The sequence below is a fragment of the Struthio camelus genome, chromosome 4, assembly GCF_040807025.1.
Source record: "Struthio camelus isolate bStrCam1 chromosome 4, bStrCam1.hap1, whole genome shotgun sequence".
In the NCBI taxonomy this organism is placed as follows: Eukaryota; Metazoa; Chordata; class Aves; order Struthioniformes; family Struthionidae; genus Struthio; species Struthio camelus.
The window spans coordinates 28054114-28072831 of record NC_090945.1 but is presented as its reverse complement, the minus strand read 5'-3'; the positions used below and the strand labels follow the sequence as shown (position 1 = coordinate 28072831).

The window sequence follows — 18718 nt, the reverse complement described above, 5'->3', positions numbered from 1 at the left end:
GAGCTGGACAGCAGTGAGTGCAGAGTGCGTTGAGCAGAGGAGCCTGCTTGTGGTGGGGAAATGGCAATGAGAGGCAGTCACACTCCACAGAGTGCCGGGAGAAATCCTCCTGGGAGGCTTTTGTTGCTGGCTCACCTTTTGGTGGGCTCCCCTGCCGCCCCCTGAAACACACAACAGCGCTCAGAGACATTTTTCTCCTCCAACTGCTGCAGGGACATGTGGAGAGAGGAGATTCCTGGCACTGCTTGGGTTTCCTTGGAGTCCACCTGTTGCCAAAAGGTAACATTCGACCTGGCAGTGGCTAAGATATTTGCAAAAGGAATAAAAATTAAAAAAAATAAATAAATAAAATAAAAGGAGGGAAAAGTGTCCTAAGGAGAATAAACATGCAGGACAATTTGAAGAGTAGAAGTAAAACTTACTTAAGTATCTGTGGTGGTGCTGTGTTTTTTTTCACCTTAATGCCTGGCTACTATAGTGTGCTGTAGCAGATCCCCAGCCAAAAGGAGCGAGCTGGTCAGAAAGGGGAGGTTTTCCAAGGACACGTTTGTTTAACGTGTATGTAGCATCACGACCTGTTTGGCAAGGGGAGTCACGTCACACCCCTGTGCTCTCTTCTCACAGCTGTGGTTCTCTTGAGGCATCCAGCAAGCTAATCTATAGGAATTTAGAAGAAAGGGAGCAGGATAAGATGAGCGCCTACCGGCCCTTTGGTGCACTGTAGGATTTGGGAGCTGCTGCGCTTTCGGAGACCTCAGCCCCAGGGGTACGTATTTAGGGGAATCCTAGGCTTTGCATTGGCCTTTGCCACGGTGTGCATCAGCCCTGTCTCATGGTGGGTGAGAGAGCAGGTCAGCAGCAGCAGCACTTGTTTGCTGTTGGCAGGCCAAAACAGCTGCCTCCCTGAAGTCCTCTGGCCTGGCTCAGGCGTCCCTGGTGCAGAAGGGCAGCACTGCTGAGCCCTGCAGCTGGCTGAGCTCTTGCCTGGGGCAGGCTGGCCCGGAGGGGTGGCAGCGGCTTAGCCCCCAGGAAGTGTTGCTGGAAGCCTGTAGCCCAGCCCTGCTGGTTGAGCCCATCGTGTACGTGATGATGGCCAGCCCTTGGTCCCAAAAGCAGCCGTGCTCCCGCCACAAAACTGAGCACCTGGCACTATAACCGCCTCACCTGTGCATGGTGCATTTAGAGCCGCATTTCAGGGGTGCATGGTGTGCCTGCTGCTTCACCTCAGCTAACTGCTGCTTGCTGCTATGGGGTTGGCCTGTTCTGCCTGTGGTAAACAGCCCGACCCCTTGTTTACAAATTGCTGTGTAAACATGTTTGTCAGCTGCTCCTGACTGCACGGCTGCTTTTGTTTGAACTTGATAAGGTAGTCAGCCTTTTCTCTAGCGTTACAGAGGGTAAAGGCGATGGTACACATTTAAGAGAAGACAAAAGTGATTCCTAAGAGAATCATTAACAGCTTTAGTCCTATCAAGCCAACATGCCGCAATGGTTACCGTTAAGTTGTTGTAAGAGTGGCTGTTTAATATGCTGTGAGTGCCGCACAGGAGTAGGCACCCTCCTGCTAGCACTAAGCAATACCTTTTCCAGCTTACAGTCTGGCAGCAGTAACTGGCATGGAGGTGCTGACAGACCCTAGCCATTTGTAGTTGTTGCCTGAAATGTCATGGTGTGAGGTGGGAGAAAGCCACGAGGAGGTGGCAAGGTAGGGTGCTGCAGTCAGGCTGTCTGGGTGCACTGGAAGGGAGTGGGAGCCCTTTGGGGCTCCTGGCTCTTCACAGGCAAGCTCCCGACTGCAGGCGCAGACAGGGCTACTGCTTGTGGCCTCGCACCCACCTGCAGTACGTTGGAGTCAGCCGTTGGGAAAGTGGCTCTGAGGGCAAATGCTGGCCAGAGCTTTATGCTCACAGGAACCAACTCCTGACTCCCACTGGGCTCCTCGTTTGTATTTGCATAGGCATCTGCAGGGAGACCTGTGGCTGCACTAAGGCTTCCCCATGGAGCCATGCTGTAGGCCAGTATGAGCGATTTGTGGGCCCTGAGAGCCGGAGGTGAAAAAGCCCCCCCCAGTGTGAGCACAAAACAAGAGTGCTGCCTTATAAGATATGTCCCTAATAAGAATGATTTCAGAGCTGACTGTCCTGGGGCCTGGCACATACCCGCCTGAAGATACTAACAGCAGGTGTTTACTGGGCATGGCTTGCACGATCCTGAAAAGGCCAGAAACAAGGAGGTGTGTTGTGATTTAGGCCTTAGCTCAATTTTTTTCCTCTTCTTCCACTCTGACGTCTACTGATATGTTTGCTGCCATGTGGAATGCCTCAGAAACCCCGCTGAGTCTTGGATACGGGGGATCCTTACTGCCCTGTATGTTCCCTTCCTCCCACCGCAAGCTAGACCTAAACAAGCCTTATTTGGTGTCCGTTTAACTCGCAGTCCTTAGTTGTTGTAGTAAACCAGTTATGCCACCACAGAAAACATGTGGCAACAGTACTCTGAGCACTCAGCCGTTACTAGGTTCTTTTTTTCTATTACATCCACGTTACTTCGGATGAGCTGAATTAAGCCAAAGTAAAACGCTCTCCCTCTGTTTTGAACCTTTCAGTGATCCAGGTCACGCTGTTGGCTCACAACACACGGTGCCTGGAAAGAGCTGGGACCTCTTCAGCAGTACTGCACCTGAGAAGCGTTAGCCTACGGGCCAGAAAAATCTTCAGACCCAAGCGCACAGGTAACCCCACAGAAACAGCCATGTGAAGTTTGAGTCTTAATTGCTCGGTAAACTGAGTTTATTATACATATACGTGTTTAAGGATCTCGTGCTGTTAATCTCTTGTTAAACGCATCCTCAAATCATTAACCAAACTGGGCTATTCAAGGACTCTTTCTGCTGAGACCAATACCTAAGGCCTCATTAGCACACAGCTGCCTTAGTTCATGTGCTCCCATGCCCAGCTACCATGCATTGGCGTGCATGCAAGCTCGGAGTAGTACTGTAAATGGCTGTTTAAATGAAAAGGCAATGTTGCCCATGCTCTCCAAGCTAGAAATAGCCTCTAAAACTTCCTGTTACCAAGTTACAGACACAGAAAGCAGTAGGCTTCTTTATGTTTGATATTTTGCAGACTGTTACCAAAGAAGTCAACTGTTTCTTCCCGTTTACCTTGTGTTCACACTTAAGGTTAAGAAGCCTCCCCTTTGTTTAATGGAACAAATCATGATGTATACTTGCGTTTATGCACATTGTTGCCCAAGCCTGAGGGTACACTTGTATAAATTGGCCAAAGATCTAAAACCACATTGACAGACAACTAAAACAGCTGCAAATGAGGACTAAGATTAAAAGACAAAGCCCCAGCTGTTTGAGCTCAAATGCTTGGAAGTGTTAGTTATAGAAAATATCCAGTGGTTAAGGAAATCACCTTTGTGATTTCCTTAAATAGCGTTTATTGAAATTATTAGTTCAAGCACATGGTCTTCTGGCTCGGAACACACACCAAACTTTTCTCCTTTGCTGCTACAGAGGAGTGACTGGGAGATGGATAGGGTAATCTAGGAAAAAAAAAGGGGACTAAAACAATGATAGCCTTTCATAGGGTCGCCCTCATGTTTTTTTTGCCAAATTAATCCCCTTGCGAGAGGTTTTAAAAAAAAAAATCAGCAAAATTGTGTGCATTGTCTTGCAAGAGCTTGCATATATCTAAAGCAGAAGAGTTTGGCATACTCCTGGGTTAAGAAAAAAGGAATAAACTGCATCTAATACAGGGAAAGGTTGTGCCACCCGTACTTCTTAGATCTCTGCAGTAACTTCCATACCTCTCAGGGAACGGGTTAAGCTATTTCCTAGTTCTGACTTGGGAGGTTTACTGAGCAGTATGGTAGCATTTATCTCCCGTATGTGTGAGCTATGTGCATAAATCTGCTAAACCTGCAGTTACCCTTTTTTTTATTAAAAGATTGCATATTAAAAGCCATTTTAAAAAAGCCAAGCCTTTCATAACACCTGTGACAGCATCAAGTACAATAATATCAGCACCGGCTGTTAAAAGAAAATTGCAGAAGAGTACGGATTAATTCAAGCAAGAGTCAGGACAAAGAGGTGGGAGGAAAAAGATTTATTGCCTTTATAAATGCTGTGCCTTGAAGACTGGGTTTTGCGCTTGATGCTTTTAGTGAAGGGTGGCGGTGGCAGACCTTTCAGAAATGCCTTGTTTTGCATTGCATAGCGGTTGTAGGGAGGACAATGAAGTTTGTACTGCTGTTAAGCCATCTGCTGCTTAGCATTTGGGAATCCTAAAACAGCAGGACGCTGCGAATACTGCAATGTAAAATGACAGGTTAGTGAGTGTAGGCAAGCCCCCCCCCCCCTCCACCCCCGTGCCAACATCAGCAAGACACTGCTGCTTTCTCTGAAAATCTAGGACATCACTGCCAGCCACGGTACTCTCGCAGAAACTTGGTATCCACTGGGCTGGGGAGGAAGGAGAGGGGGAAGGCGAGCAAATCTGAAAGCTGCCAGGAGCATAGCTGGGCCTTGAGCATCTTCTTTCCCTTAGGAGGGGTCAGTTTATTTAAACACCTTCAAATCAAAGCATAAATGCAGAGATACCTGCTACAGCTAGCTTAAAAAAAAAACACATCTAAGGTGTGAGCATTCCCATTTATTTTCAGGAATTTTTTTTTTTGGGGGGGGGGTGCTGATCAGAAGGAGCCTGCAAGAAAATAATCCTCACTTACCACCACGCTGGCTTATTGGTCAAGTGAGACTAGAGGTTATATTGATTGCTGGCAGGAATGATTGAGGCAGAGGGTAGGAAACTTAATTATCTTGAGGCAGACCTTGGCTTTCAAGCGCTGGTCTGTTACAGTGCAGTGGGCTTATCTAAGGTATGGGGACAGTGTGCATAGAGCAGATGCAGTCAGATAAGGCAATAATTCACTTTCTTGCAAAGGTTTAAAGGTTAGTCTGAACTCTCTAATGACTTTGGCTAAATAAATATTGGTACAGTGTGGTATGATCCTTACATGCTCTGTACAAACTGCTGTGAAGCAAAATTGCTCAATGTGGCACCAGCATGCCTCTGTCTTCAGGATGACTGTCACTATTTTAGCAAAGCTGATAGTATCTCTGCCCTCATCCCTTTCGCCTGTTATACTGGAGTCTAAAACTAACATTTACCAAAATGTCTAAAATAAGGACAGTCAAAAAAATGAAGTAAGCGCTGCATAGTTAGAATCTGAGAGCAAACCTCAAAGAAAACACCAGGGGCTAAATTCGTCTCCTTTGTTACATGCTTTTATATTTAGAGCAAGTGGCCCCTAAAAAATACTAGCAACTGGCAATGGAAAGGGAACATGAACGCCCTCTCCAGACTGTGTAATTTGTAAACCGCTAGAAACTTCCAAAAGGATAGTCCTGACATGCATCAAAATATACAAATTATTTCCCACTTCTGCCAAGGAAAATTGCCTATTGTTGCCATCGTGAATTTTGCCAGGTGTCAATGGCAGACCGTATTACTGAATTCAACTTCCTGTGACAATACAGCGTGAGCTGAGCTCTCACGCTACTTGAGGAATGCATGAGAGCTAAACTGTGCCTTTTCGAGTACTAGGTGAAACTTCATTCCTCTTCTGAAAAGCCCTGCAATTCAAGCTAAGGCACTCAGTGACTTTAGGACTAGTTGCACCGGGACTCTATTCCATAACTCGCAACAGGACTGGTGAGTGGCTCTTACAGTAAAGTAAACATGGGCTATTTCTGTGTTCCTGCTCCTCGTCCTGAAACGTTTCCTGGGATGTGATGCACATCTACATCATCCATCACACGTGTAAACGTTCTCAGGCTGGTTCCTTGCTCTTTTCCTGTGGGCCCAGACTTGCTGATCTGTGTGGGCTTTTTTCCCTCTGCCACCCAAAGTCTTTGCTCAAACTAGAAAGAAAACGAAGAGAATCTGAAAATGCCTCTGGAAGGAAAGGCAGGGCCCCCTGTGTTTCAAAGGCCAAAGCCTGGCTGTCGGTGTTACTACAGCTGCCGCTCACGGAGCGCGCACTGCACTGGGTAATACTGAAGCGCATAGTGGGTTGCTTTCCCCATTCTCTGCCACGAAGCCACACTTTGTGTCGCTAAAATAAATAACTCTTTAATAACGCTATAAATAACTCTTTGAGTTATTTATATAGAACCTTTAAAATCAAACAGTGTTTACCTCTTCCCTGTCCTCAGCAGGTCAAATCCCTCGTTGATTTTATGGAAAGGAAGGGTGTGGGTTATTAATGGATCCAGAACAAATTTTTTCTCCATGTAGTCAGCAACCAGTTTAGGGACCGAGTCTTTGCTTTTCCAGCCTTAAAAAAATCCAGCCAATGGACAAGAAAAAAATTAAGTGCTTGTGAAAATAGAGAGTAGTCATGGCAGCTTAAATTCATAGGTGAACTTTCTTCTGTAGCCTCGCGTGATGAAACGTTGCATCACATCTTTACCCACCTTTGTGATACAAAGTACAAGCAGGTAACATGGCATATAGCGCAGCTGTGCTACAGTAGAGTCTAGCGCCTATGATGAACCCAGCAGTGCTCTACCAAAACAAGTCAAATTGCCTAGAACTTAAGTCTTTAAAGAACCCGATCCTCTTCCCATGTCAAATGCTGCTTCAGCATGCGTTGTGGAAAGTACCGATCCCTTGTGCCCAAAGACACACGTCACACAGAAGCCAGAGCGCTGACATCTGCGGGAGTAACTGGAAACTTGTTTCCCTGCACAAATAAACAGGAGACTGTTTTTTTCTTGCAAGCAGTGCTGGATAAAGTTGACTCAAATAGCAGGATCCTCATCCAGAAGAACCTAATATGTCCGTTTTGCTATTTTATTCAGTACCTGTTGACTGGATGAGAGGAGGTGGTCGGGGAAGGGAAAATCTAATGTTTGAAATAAGCTTCCCCTGGCCTTCGGCTGTGGGAGTCCGAGGACTTGCCACGTGTGGGGCTGTGCTTGGGACGGGCCGCAAACGAGAGCGTCTGGCTGGACTGAGGAGAGGGAGCTGCAAGGGGCTGAGTTGAGGCCTGAACTAAGTCGCACTCAGGTGGGCCTGACCCCCAGTGTCCTCTAGGGTCCTGACGTCCTTCTTGCCCTCTCGTTTGTTCACTCATCCATTCTTTCTTTCTCTGCTGCTTTGTCTCCCTGCTTCTGTCTCCCCCTTTCTCCCCCTTCCTCTCTCCCTTTCTCGCTCTCTCCAGCCTCTTGATCTCTGCCTTTCTCCTGCTCCCTCTCCCTCCCGTTTCACCTCTTACTCTCTCCCTTCCCCTTTTCTCTCCCCCTTTACTTCTCCCTTCCTTACTCCCTTCCTCTTTCTCCCTCCCTCTCCCCCTCCCTTTCTCTCACCTCCTCATGCTTATCTTTTTCTCTTCCTTTCTCTTCTCCTTCTCCCTCTCTCCCTGTCTGCTGTCTTCCTCTTTCTCTCTGCTATTCTCTATTTCCTCATCTTTTTTCTCCCTCTCTTTAGCTCTCCTTGCCTTCCTCTCTCTACCTTCCTCCCATGATTTCTCCCTCTCCCTGTTTCCCTCTCTCCCCCCTCTCCCCCTTCCATCTCTCCCATCTCCCTCGCTCCCCCATCTCCCTCTTGCTCCCCGCTCCCCCATCTCCCCTCGCTCTCCCCATCTCTCTCTCCGTATCCCTTTTCCCTTCCTCCCTGCTCTCTCTCTTCCCCCTCTTTCTTTCCCTCCTCTCTGCCTCCCCATCCCTCCCTCTCTCCTCCACTCTTACTCTCACTTTGTCACTTGCTCAGTCTCATGTTCATTCATTCTCTCACTTTTTGCTCATGCTCTCTCACTTGCTTGTGCTTTCATTCGCTTTTGCTCACTCATTCACTTCCTTGTGGTTGCTCTCTCTTGCTCTCTTTCATGCTCTCTCACCCTTCCTTTCCCTCTCCCTCATGCTTTTGTGCTCTTTCCCTTTCTTGCAGTTTCTCTCATTAGCGCTCTCTTGCTCATGCTGTTTTACTCTCTTGCTCACCCACTTTGTCTCACTCGCACTCTTTCACTCGCTCTTCCTCTTGCTTACTTGCGGTTTCTCTCACTTGCTCATACACCTTTTTCTCACTTGCACTGTTGCTCGCCTTCCCTCTTTCTTCATTCACCACTTCTAGCTGTTAATCACAGTTTCTGTAACGAATTCCTTCTGTGCTCCCTTGTCAGCGTAGTAACTATCAACATTCTTCCAATAGGGCAGCCTAAGCAATCAATTTAGATATATCCCATTTGATTCCAAATGATTTACAAGTTTTCCAAGCAAGTTAAAGAGCATCTTTCCAATGTCCCTACCTCCGAAGACAGACCCTTTCCAGGTGCGACCACTGAAGAGGAGCATGGGGTCAAAACTGAGCTTTTCTGCTGCGGGGGGCACTCCCACGATCACACTGACCCCATAGTTGAAGTGGCAAGAGGCCAAGGCTGCAGCCTGAATTTAAAACAGAGAGGGTGACCTGGGGGTTATGCAAGATCTGCTGCTGAGGAGCAACGCTCTGAAATCCTCCTCCTCCTCCCCCTCCTCCTCCCCTCAGGGCTCTGCTGGCAGCGCCTATTGCAACTGAAACCATATCAGACAATTTCTGCAGCTCACACCATCCTATCTGCTGTCACAGGTTAGACACGTCCTGGCTTTGTTCGGTTTCCCCATTCTGTCCTATTAGTGATTAGCCACTGTTGGAGAGGATACACCAGGTTAGATGAGCATTTGTCTCCCCTGCTTTGGCCCTTCTTCTATCAGAATATTCAGGGGCTCCATGTAAGTTCCCTTTCCTAAGGTTTCCAAATGTGCTTCTGTCCCTAGATCTCAGTGGCAAATAGCTGCACTTTATGCTTGGAAATTCTGGTTAACACTTTGCCAGTGGCTCTGAGCTCCTCATCCTCGGTGCTGAGCAGGATAAGGAAGGGACAGCTAACAAGCTAATTCCTCTTTTGACTGTATCTTTTGGTTGCCTACCATGGTTTCAGTGTGACCTATGACTTCAAAGGAGTAGTCCACGCCGAGGCCAGTCATCTCCATCAACACTTCATGAATGGGCTTCGTGAAGTCTTTAGGGTTGACGCAGTCGGTGGCTCCCAGCTCTTTGGCCTTGGCAAACTTGTCCTTGTTGATGTCAACGCCAATGATGCGGGAAGCTCCAGCCGCCTTGCAGCCCATGACAACCGAGAGGCCAACTCCTCCGAGGCCAAAGACGGCACAGGTAGAGCCTGGTTCCACCTATAATAATCACAGGAACATGGCATCCTGTTATATTCCAGCTAAAGTACAGTGCATTTGTTTTGTATTATCCACACATTTTCACTTAAGCCAGTTCTTGTAACTTGGAGTTTACCTGTTGAGAAGGAATTTGCACATCTACTAACACAGTAGCCAGATACGCTGTTATAATCCTATATGTGACTAAGTTGTCACTAAAATATATTTCTGAGACTAGGCTTTCATTACAGGTCTCGGCTTCAGGTTTAGAGCCAGATTTTTTATGATGCTCTATATTCCATTGCTGTTAAAATCAGGCTGTAGTCTCACTCCCTTGGAGACAGAGCCAGCCGTAAAAGTCACGTTCTTGTAGTGCTCCAGATTATAAGCTTTCCATACAGCAGACTTCCAGGTATTCCTAAACTTACGTTACAGTAAAATAAATCAACCTTTTCATAACATTTTTCTAGGGATGATAAAGCTGGAGTTCTGAGAGGAACCTTTATAGATGGTAATAGCAAGTAAGGGTTTGGGGGGATTTTGAATTGTAGACTTCAAAGTACCTTATAGACGGAGAAACTGAGCAAAGAACTTAGTATCTTCTGTCCACCATGAAGTCAGCAAATAATGGAGTCTGTACCTCTGGCTCCTATGCTGATGACCCGCTTGCAGGCCCCAATCCTGAACAGACCCCAGAAGGCACCAGAAACAGCCACCGCAGCACCTACCTTGGCGGTCTGCAGTGCAGCCCCGTAACCAGTTGAAAATCCACAGCCAATCAGGCAGACTTTTTCCAAAGGAGCAGCAGCATCAATTTTGGCCACTGCGGTTTCATGCAGTACTGTGTATTCAGTGAAGGTGCTTGTACCAGCAAAATGGTGAATCGCTTTTCCTTTACAGGTAAATCTTGAGGTGCCATCAGGCATTAATGCAGAAGCTGGACCAATACTGTTCAAAAGAGAACCAGAAATAATGGCAAATGAGATCTGTTAAGCATGGCCAGTTTTTGTGTAAATAAAATCAAATAAGGGTTATAGGTAACCCAGGAAACTCACTCGTTTTTACAGCATAGATTGCCCTTGGTGCTTAAGCAAACGCTGCACTCCCCACACTGTGGAACAAAGAGTGGAATAACCTTGTCTCCTAGAAATAAAACAGTGATGACAAGGGGATTTAAGAAGACAAACAAGAAGCATGCAGGTAAAAACATGAAGCAAGTGTATGTAATACATAGAAAAAGATGCACTGTAAGTAAGTATATTGCTAGACTTAGTTCCTTCTGCGGTCCTTGGAAGATGAAACTTCTGCATGTGTCTTAAAAGACAGCATTAGTGCAGGGTTATGATGGCTAATTTCAATATGCAAACGCCCTCGTGTTCTTCATAGAACTGAGGCTGTGCTACGTGAGAAAAGCTAGTTAGCTACTGCCATTCACCAAGTACTTCGTCAGCAGTGCATCACATCTGCTTCTCCAAAGGAAAATAACAGCACACTGGTAAAGAAACTGAAATAAAAACAGATCCACTGGGGCAGGAGGTTAGAGTGCTGAGCTAACAAGGCTGTAAACTGTGCATAAGAAAAGGGGAAATTAAACATTAATTTGCCAGCCCTCTTGAGTCTCCTTTGTATTTGCTATCCTGTTATTGATGCATAGGTGTAAAGGCAGGTAAGCAGCTTCTCAGAGAAGCGGTGATATGCACAAGTAAAGACAAGATCTTGATTTCTCTAGCACAGTGATGTGATTAACAAAATTGCACATACATTCTCAGTGCAACGTATCCTGCTGTGCATTTTCCACCAGAATAGTGGAACAGTACTGTAAATCCCTCATGTAATTTATTGAAGCTAATGAAGTAGTTCAAGTTCTGGCAACCTTCTATAAAAAAAATAAACTACAGGGCTACAAACTACTAGGGCTACAAAGATGATTAGAGGGCTGGAGCACCTCTCCTATGAAGAAAGACTGCAAGAGCTGGGCCTGTTCAGCCTGGAGAAGAGAAGATTGAGAGGCGATCTCATCAATGTGTACAAGTATCTGAAGGGGGAGTGTCAAGAGGATGAGGCCAGCCTCTTCTCCGTGGTGCCCAGCGACAGGACAAGAGGCAATGGGCAGAAACTGAACCACAGGAAGTTCCATCTGAACCTGAGAAAAAACTTCTTCACTGTGAGGGTGACAGAGCACCGGCACAGGTTGCCCAGAGAGGTGGTGGAGTCTCCTTCCCTGGAGATATTCAAAACCCGTCTGGATGTGATCCTGGGCAATCTGCTCTAGGTGACCCTGCTTGAGCAGGGAGGTTGGACTGGATGATCTCCAGAGGTCCCTTCCAACCTAAACGATTCTGTGATTCTGTAATACAGACCATCTTGTGATTTGGTCGTTCTAAAACGTGGCTCATCTTTGAGCCTACACGTTCAAAGCCCAAGGAAATCTTTGATTTCCACTGAAAAGTGGAAAAACACCTTAGAGAACACGAGACTGCCCCTCTACCCCCAGTTAATTTAGAAGAACTGGGACATGGGCTTAGTAATCATTCTGCTAAAGAAACTGCAGGTCTTGGGGCTTTTTATAGAACTCAGGGGTGTAAATTAAGCATCAGAAATATTCTGTGTACGTGTTCAGAGATAACTGTCTCAGCTCATGTGGAAACATATGGTTGCTAGAATTGGACAATCAAGTAATTTATCGAATTCTTGAAAACAGAGAAAAAGTGGTTTGAGCTGTCACTCTGATTTGAAATATATGTATTTGATTGGAGTTGGAACAAAGCAGAGATCGTTTAGAGAAGTCTTCTTATCATAGGTATCAACTTGCTTTAGACAGGCTTCTTACTTTGTTGCTAGTATGAACAAAGGGACTGAAAGCACAGCGGTATTAAAAGTGAACTACTTAGGCATGCTAACAAACTCTCTGGATAAAATTCAGCATTTCTGTATAGATTTGATTCATTGCAGTTTTTATCTTTATCACTTAGCTCTTGTTAGAATTTCTTAGGTCCAATAAAAGTGAACAGAAACTCTGTTACATTTTGCACTGTTTAGAGGAAAACGAGCACCTTTCATGGAGTTCTGTATCTCCCAACCGTGGGTCAAAGAGGGAGCAGTGAGAGGAGCAGCCCACGCTGATGATCGTCCTCGGAGTGACCCAGCCCATGGTGAGAACCCGCTGTGGGAAACCCTGACTCCTGAGCTGGTGCTTTGCACAAGCAAAGCCGGTGGCAGAGGGTGCATTCCAGGTATGCCCTGATATGTTTAAAGTGAAATACTTAAACAAATGCCTAAGCTCTGGTCTACTAAAGTCAGTGGATTATTTAGAGGTTAAGAGAACAGAAGCAGGCATTTTGAGTTGCTCTCTAATCCACTGCTTTGTCCCAAGGTAAGTTAATTATACCTGTATCATTCTTGAGAGAGATCAGTTGTATAAACCGTGTTTACAGAACTTGAAGCTAACATTTGATTCCCTCTGACCAACAGAGAAGAATGCATGTTCCCAGTCCCGTGACAGGAGGAGCACTACACAGGTCAAAAGCTAGCCCAGATGATTTTGCCAAAACCAAAAGAAATTGGATAGAAAATCTGGAAATAAATCAAGATTGGAAACAGTAAAAGAGATGTGAACGGTACACAGTGTCCTTTAAGATATCCTTGAATCGACTAAAAGCTGGGACATTTTCCTCTGCAATTCAGGTATTCACACGTGTCATGGTCTTTGATTTAAACAAGAGTCTGAAAGCTAAGCACAGGATTTGTGTTCAGTACTGTTTCATACCTGGTTTCACAGAAGTTACTCCTTCCCCAACACTCTCCACAACACCAGCTGCTTCATGCCCAAGGATTATGGGAAAAGGCATAACCAGCACACCACTTATCACATGGTCATCAGAGCGACAAATCCCTGTGGCTATGATCTGTTAAAAAAAAAAAAAAAAAGAAGGCAAGAATATTTCAGCATTTAACTATGTCATATGCAGAAGTCACTTGCTCCCCGCAGAAGTCACATATATGAACAATAAACCTAAGGGGAGAACACTTGCGACTGTGTGATTCATGACTCATGATTTATTGTAGTCTGCAATCTATAAAGCAAGACTTCTCTGTGGATGTTTATTACGTGCTACTAAACAGTATAGGGAGACTCACTGACTGGCAGAACCACTGTTCTAGCAATATAATCATTTGTGAAGAACAGAATAAAATCAATTATTCCTAATATACATGTAAGGAATATATATTAAAAAATATTTGTAATCTATATACGTAGGCCACACATGACTACCCCACATCACATTTTACCTTTTCTTGCGTGTAGCCTTGTTTCTTTTGAAACATTCAGATAGGGCTTTACCACTTCTATCCTGACAAACACAAATGTCAGCCCCATGTGAGGTTTCTCTTCACTTGTGTAAGAACTGAAAATGGTCTAATATGAAAAAGGTTACTGACTTCTGCGGAGAGGGAAAGTTCTTAGAAATGTAACAAATGCTTAATACAGATAAAAAAAATAAATACCTAGCTATCTTGAACTATTTCCTAGCACAGAGTCAAACAACTAAGTACAAGAAAAGTCTTGCCCCGCTCTATAGGGGATTAAAATTTTTGCCTTTTACTGTAATTTTACAGAGCCTGTTAATAGCACTCACATCTTAGGTAAGAAAAACAAAACCCACCCGGACAGGCCTCTAGTCATTTTTTTAAAAGAACTTTATGAGTGAATTTAGGGCTTGAAGCACGTTCCATAGGAGCTCAGTGAATATTAACTACTTGCCTAGTAAATGTTTTCAAAGACTGGATCACTGAATCACAGAATCCCAGAATGGCCAAGGTTGGCAGGGACCTCTGGAGATCATCTAGTCCAAACCCGCTGCTCAAGCAGGGTCATCCAGAGCACATTGCACAGGGTCATGTCCAGGCAGGTTTTGAATATCTCCAGGGAAGGAGACTCCACAACCTCTCTGGGCAACCTGTGCCAGTGCTCAGTCGCCTTCACACACACACACACACACACACACACACACACACACACACACACAAAAAAAAAAAAAAATAGGGGAGAGCACGAATGCATTTCCCCACTACCACAAATTATGCAGTCGAGTTTCCCGCGTTTGGGGAAATCGCAGGGGTCAGCAGCAGGGGTCAGCACACCCGGAGTGCAAGGGATGAGCCTCGCCCCGGGAAAACCACCTGCCTGAGCATGGTGTCTCCCCTGCCAGGTAAGTATCACAAATAATTGTGGCTAACAGCAAAATGGTGGGCAATTCATAACACTTTATTTTATTTTTTGTACCTTTACGCGAACTTCATGTGCTTTCGGCGGGGCAACTTCCACTTCCTCAATGGAAAATGGTTTCTTTGGTTCCCACAAAACTGCTGCTTTGCATTTAATAACCTGTGAAAACAACAAAGGGAAAGAGAGTGGCACTTGCACTGGCCATGTCACCAGACTGAGCCACGTTCTCACATTTCTGCATATGAAATTCCTGCTTGTATCTCAGGAAGAGGGAAAACTACCAAAAAAGAGTCCCTGTGCATAAGCCCATGTGTTGAAAAGCTATTTGTAATACTTTTTTTTTTTTTTCCCTAAAAATGTGTCTAACTTGGTCATATTTCTGTCATACAGAGCTTTCACCAACATGTGTAATAATCTGCCGGGATAGCAGGATACCTTCTCCATCCTTATTGCCGCTTCAGTCTCTCCATTAGCTAATGTTCTTTGGGTAGACAAGTTGTTCTATGTTTCTGTCTTCCTTGGAGGATTATTTTTGCTTTGGATTACTGTTTTTGTCAGCTTGTCTGTCTGTATTTGTACCTTCTTGGAGATATCACGCTAAATTATGCCATTTATCATGTCATGACAGGACTTTAGTCTGTATTGCCTAAAATTGCCTTATTATTCAAGTCTGCATTGGGAGCTGACAAAACAAAAGCTGAAAACGGCATTAAGAGCCTAATACATGCTTACCACCATTTTCTTACAAAAAGCAAGCTCAGACATGAGGTGATGGCTGAGGGGACGTCTACATAAAACGAGGTGGTACCATGTAGAGCTAATCACGGATAGCAGAAGTAACACAGGCACTTCAGTGCAGCGCTGTCCCTGCTAACGTTCTCAGAAGGGATATTTAACCCGGGAGGTCACTCCCAGTACCTGGGGCAGCTTTTCTTGTCCATTAGGCCTGCTCAGCCCTTCCTAGCCCAGAAATTCTCCCCAAATCGCTCTCGCCCCTCAGGCTTCTTTTGTAAGTCCAGGTGCCAACAGGCCTCCCTGCTCACTGGGCGGTGGGGTCTCTTCTGCTCATCTCCCAGTGAGAGAAAAACGCCATCAGAAGAGAGCGGAGTGGTGCCCGCTCCCAGCGCCGGCTCCCAAGCGGCAGGGAGCCTGCGTTTCTGCCCTGCAAGCTGACGCCCACTCTAGTTAATGGAATTGGTGCATCTCTGTCCCCATGTCCATCCCAGCGCTCTAAACAACTCCAGCCCGGGCAGTAAGATTTTCCATGTCACCCTTATGGGGAACAGTCACTCTCTTAAAGCTGACTGACTGCAGACAGTGAGAAGGCAATATCTTGACAGTGAAATGGAGAAGAATCAGGTCCACAATGCATGAAGTTTAGCACATGCATAAGTACCCGCATGGCTGAGACCCTCACATGCTGCGTAACACCAATGTGTCACAAAGTTCTGGGGGAAAAAAATGCCATTTTTTTCATATCAGAGATTTTGAGAAAGAAATAGAAATAATGTCTACTTAATGACAAATTATCAACTGGTGATAAAGAAAATGACTAATAGGAAATAATAGCATATGAAATAAAATAGCACATGTTCAGTAGCCAGACTCAAAGTGGGAATGAACACAATTCTTTTAAAAAGATAGACTAAGAGAGGTCTCCAATAAATTTAACGTTTTCTATGTCAAATGCAAGTACGATCAGTAAAAATGTACAAGTGAAGACAAAGGTCACATTTTCTAGAGAACTTCCTTAAAAATAAATGCTTGCACATTTTACATCCCAAATAATGCAATAATGATTTCACAACTTGCAAATGCAAAGCACGGGCAAAGTTTATGAGAAGAAAGGTAGCCAAAAATTGCAAATTGCTCAGAACAAATAAATCCTTCATACAGTTAAACATACTTTAGTCATATACTCTGTACTGTTCTGCTGATGGATCCCTGTGAACTTTTGATGATTATGGCAGGATCCGGCAGCACACTTTCACCCACTTCATCATCTATTATGGCAAGCACCAGCTGTAGTCACAGCCATTTTCTTCTACTCTTGTTTTCTGCTAGCCTTACAAGTAAGTTACCATAGCAGGGTGAGGGTAAATTGTAGAAGCACGTCTTTCACAGAACGTAAGGATTACGCTGCGTAGTTGCAGAAGCTGCTTGGTACCACTCATGTTATCTCCAAGATACACACAGTACAAGGTGCTTTAGTTCTACCGCAACACTTAATTTACCATGCTCAGTCCAAGTTTGGGGTAAAGGACTGAACTTGGTGAATTTACCTACATATTAATTAAAAAGAATTTTGCACTTGCAGTATCTGTGAGTTTAAAAAAATGTATTGTTTTATTTTGTTTTTCTTGTTGTTTTGTTTGTTTTTAGAACAGTGAAGACGGCTGGCAGTAACAGCAAACAATCCTGGTACTTTCTTAAGGAGCATTGCAGCGATGTGCAACCCATCAGTTGTTTTCCATGTAGGAGTTCCTGTCCATTCACCTGGCTTGGGGTGCATTTTAGCATCTCTGATTGCAAGATGGTAGACATGAGCAGTGGTATTAACCTGGACAGCTCCTGTCACTTTTTAGCAAAAAGTCCCAGCTCAGTATTGCATTGCATGTGATACTTAGTATATTTGGTCTTCATTAACTTAGGCTATGAACTCATTATATGCATATTTAGACTTAGTGACTGTCTTAACATCTGCATAATTATACTCTCAAATTTAACACAATATTAAAAGTATGTCTTCTTTAAAAAACAAACTGAGATGAAATATAAAGAAGTTAAAAATATTCTAAGCCACTATGGGATCTCAGAATGAAAACTGATATAGCTGATAAACACGTTTACTTATTTGGACACTTACTATATTATATCCTATATTAAACTGGCCAATCGGAAATTTAATATAATTTGCTAACGCTGGGAGGGTATTTTTATTTTGGTGCCATTAACTTATGTTGTTGTCTCAGCGTTTTTCTTTTTAAATCAAGTTTTATGAAAAAAATTCTTAGAATAACACAGTGTGGTGCTCTTTGCGGAGTTATTTCCTTCAAGAGTGTAACTGCCATTTTCTAGGACAAGTACAGTGGCCTGCAAGGAAAGGCAGCTCTGTTGTGTCAGCTTTCTTATACACTGTCATCTAGACTAGCATGCCACCAGTACTTCTGGTGTCCCTGCAAAGAAACCGCATTTAAAATGCATTACTCATCTGCAGCAAAGAAACTTTTCTAAAATGAACTGTTTGCTTACTTTGCCTGCTGTGCTCATGTTGCCTGGCGTGTCTGTTTCGAATCTTGCTATCACTGGTTTCTTGCACTGGCGGTTCAGTCAGCTCCAAAGCAGTCACGTTGCCAATATCACAAGTCCCGTCCAACTCACTGGAAGCTGCTCCTGCAACCTGAGTCTACAAATATATTGCTCAGACCTCTTAGCCAAGCCTCCTAGCACTGAGCCCCACCCCTTAAACACCCAAATCACTGGAAAGAAAATAAACCACTCCTCTGCTGAAACCTGGCTCTTCACAGTACTTCTGTCGTGATTCCTTTGCACCTCACCTCTGCGCTTCCTATGTCCTGTCTGTGGTGGTCTCAGCACCACAGGAAGGAAGCAAAAGCTCTGGCTCAGAGCTCTCCTCTCTTTGCACCTCCATGGGAGGTTGCGCTCCAAGCTTGCTATTCTTAAGTGAGCAGGAGCAAGGAGAGGGAAGAGCTGCTCAAGAACTCACAGCAGCAGGGACACAACAGTGAGAAGTGGCAGCATCATAACATATGGCATTTTTCCTGCTCTCTGCTGTGTCACTCTTGCCCCTCAGCTTTTCTGATTTACCTTGGCGCCCCTCCAAGAGCGGCCAAGTTAAAACAGGCTATTGTGCAAGCTACTTAAGAAAGATATACTGCCCCTCTGCTGCAATACCTGCTCCTTAGGGAAATTTCTTTTCCTTAACTTTACAGCCTGGCTACTCATTAATCTGAAGGAATAGCGTTGAGTGAACAGCGAGCAAGGACAACATGCTGATGGGAAAACCCCAAATCACTAAGTCAGCAAGAAGTGCTGTGAGAAGGTGCGTGTTTTGTATGAGGTGTGATACTGCATTCATTTTGCAAGTCATTGCATGAACCCTCAGTTCGATCACGACAGGGGAGCGCAGGCCCAACACCCTCTCGCATGCCAGCGTACTCACCCTCTCCTGGCGCGAGGGACACGCTGGCCCCCGCTCGCAGGGCAGAACTGAGGCTCCTGCTTGGCGACGCACCCTCAGGTCTGGTGCT

The 18718-nt window shown here is 45.0% G+C and overlaps 1 protein-coding gene, 1 long non-coding RNA gene and 1 pseudogene across 2 annotated transcripts; all 3 read right to left on the bottom strand.

The window, feature by feature from the left end:
• Positions 1-62: 62 nt before the first annotated feature.
• LOC138067170 (uncharacterized) lies at positions 63-1221 on the bottom strand. The gene is made up of 3 exons (XR_011140928.1): positions 1165-1221; positions 423-657; positions 63-301 (listed from the first exon to the last, which is right to left on the bottom strand). It is a non-coding gene; the product is annotated as an uncharacterized lncRNA (long non-coding RNA).
• A 2879-nt stretch (positions 1222-4100) lies between these two features.
• On the bottom strand, positions 4101-17837 carry LOC104153430 (alcohol dehydrogenase 1). Its single transcript, XM_009689332.2, has 9 exons — positions 17700-17837; positions 14505-14606; positions 12987-13125; positions 10276-10363; positions 9949-10168; positions 8981-9241; positions 8320-8455; positions 6210-6348; positions 4101-4318 (listed from the first exon to the last, which is right to left on the bottom strand). Exons 1-9 carry the CDS (start codon positions 17715-17717, stop codon positions 4294-4296), a joined length of 1128 nt encoding a protein of 375 aa, XP_009687627.2. The 5' UTR covers positions 17718-17837; the 3' UTR covers positions 4101-4293.
• LOC138067288 (U1 spliceosomal RNA) lies at positions 14262-14438 on the bottom strand (annotated as a pseudogene).
• Positions 17838-18718: the final 881 nt, after the last annotated feature.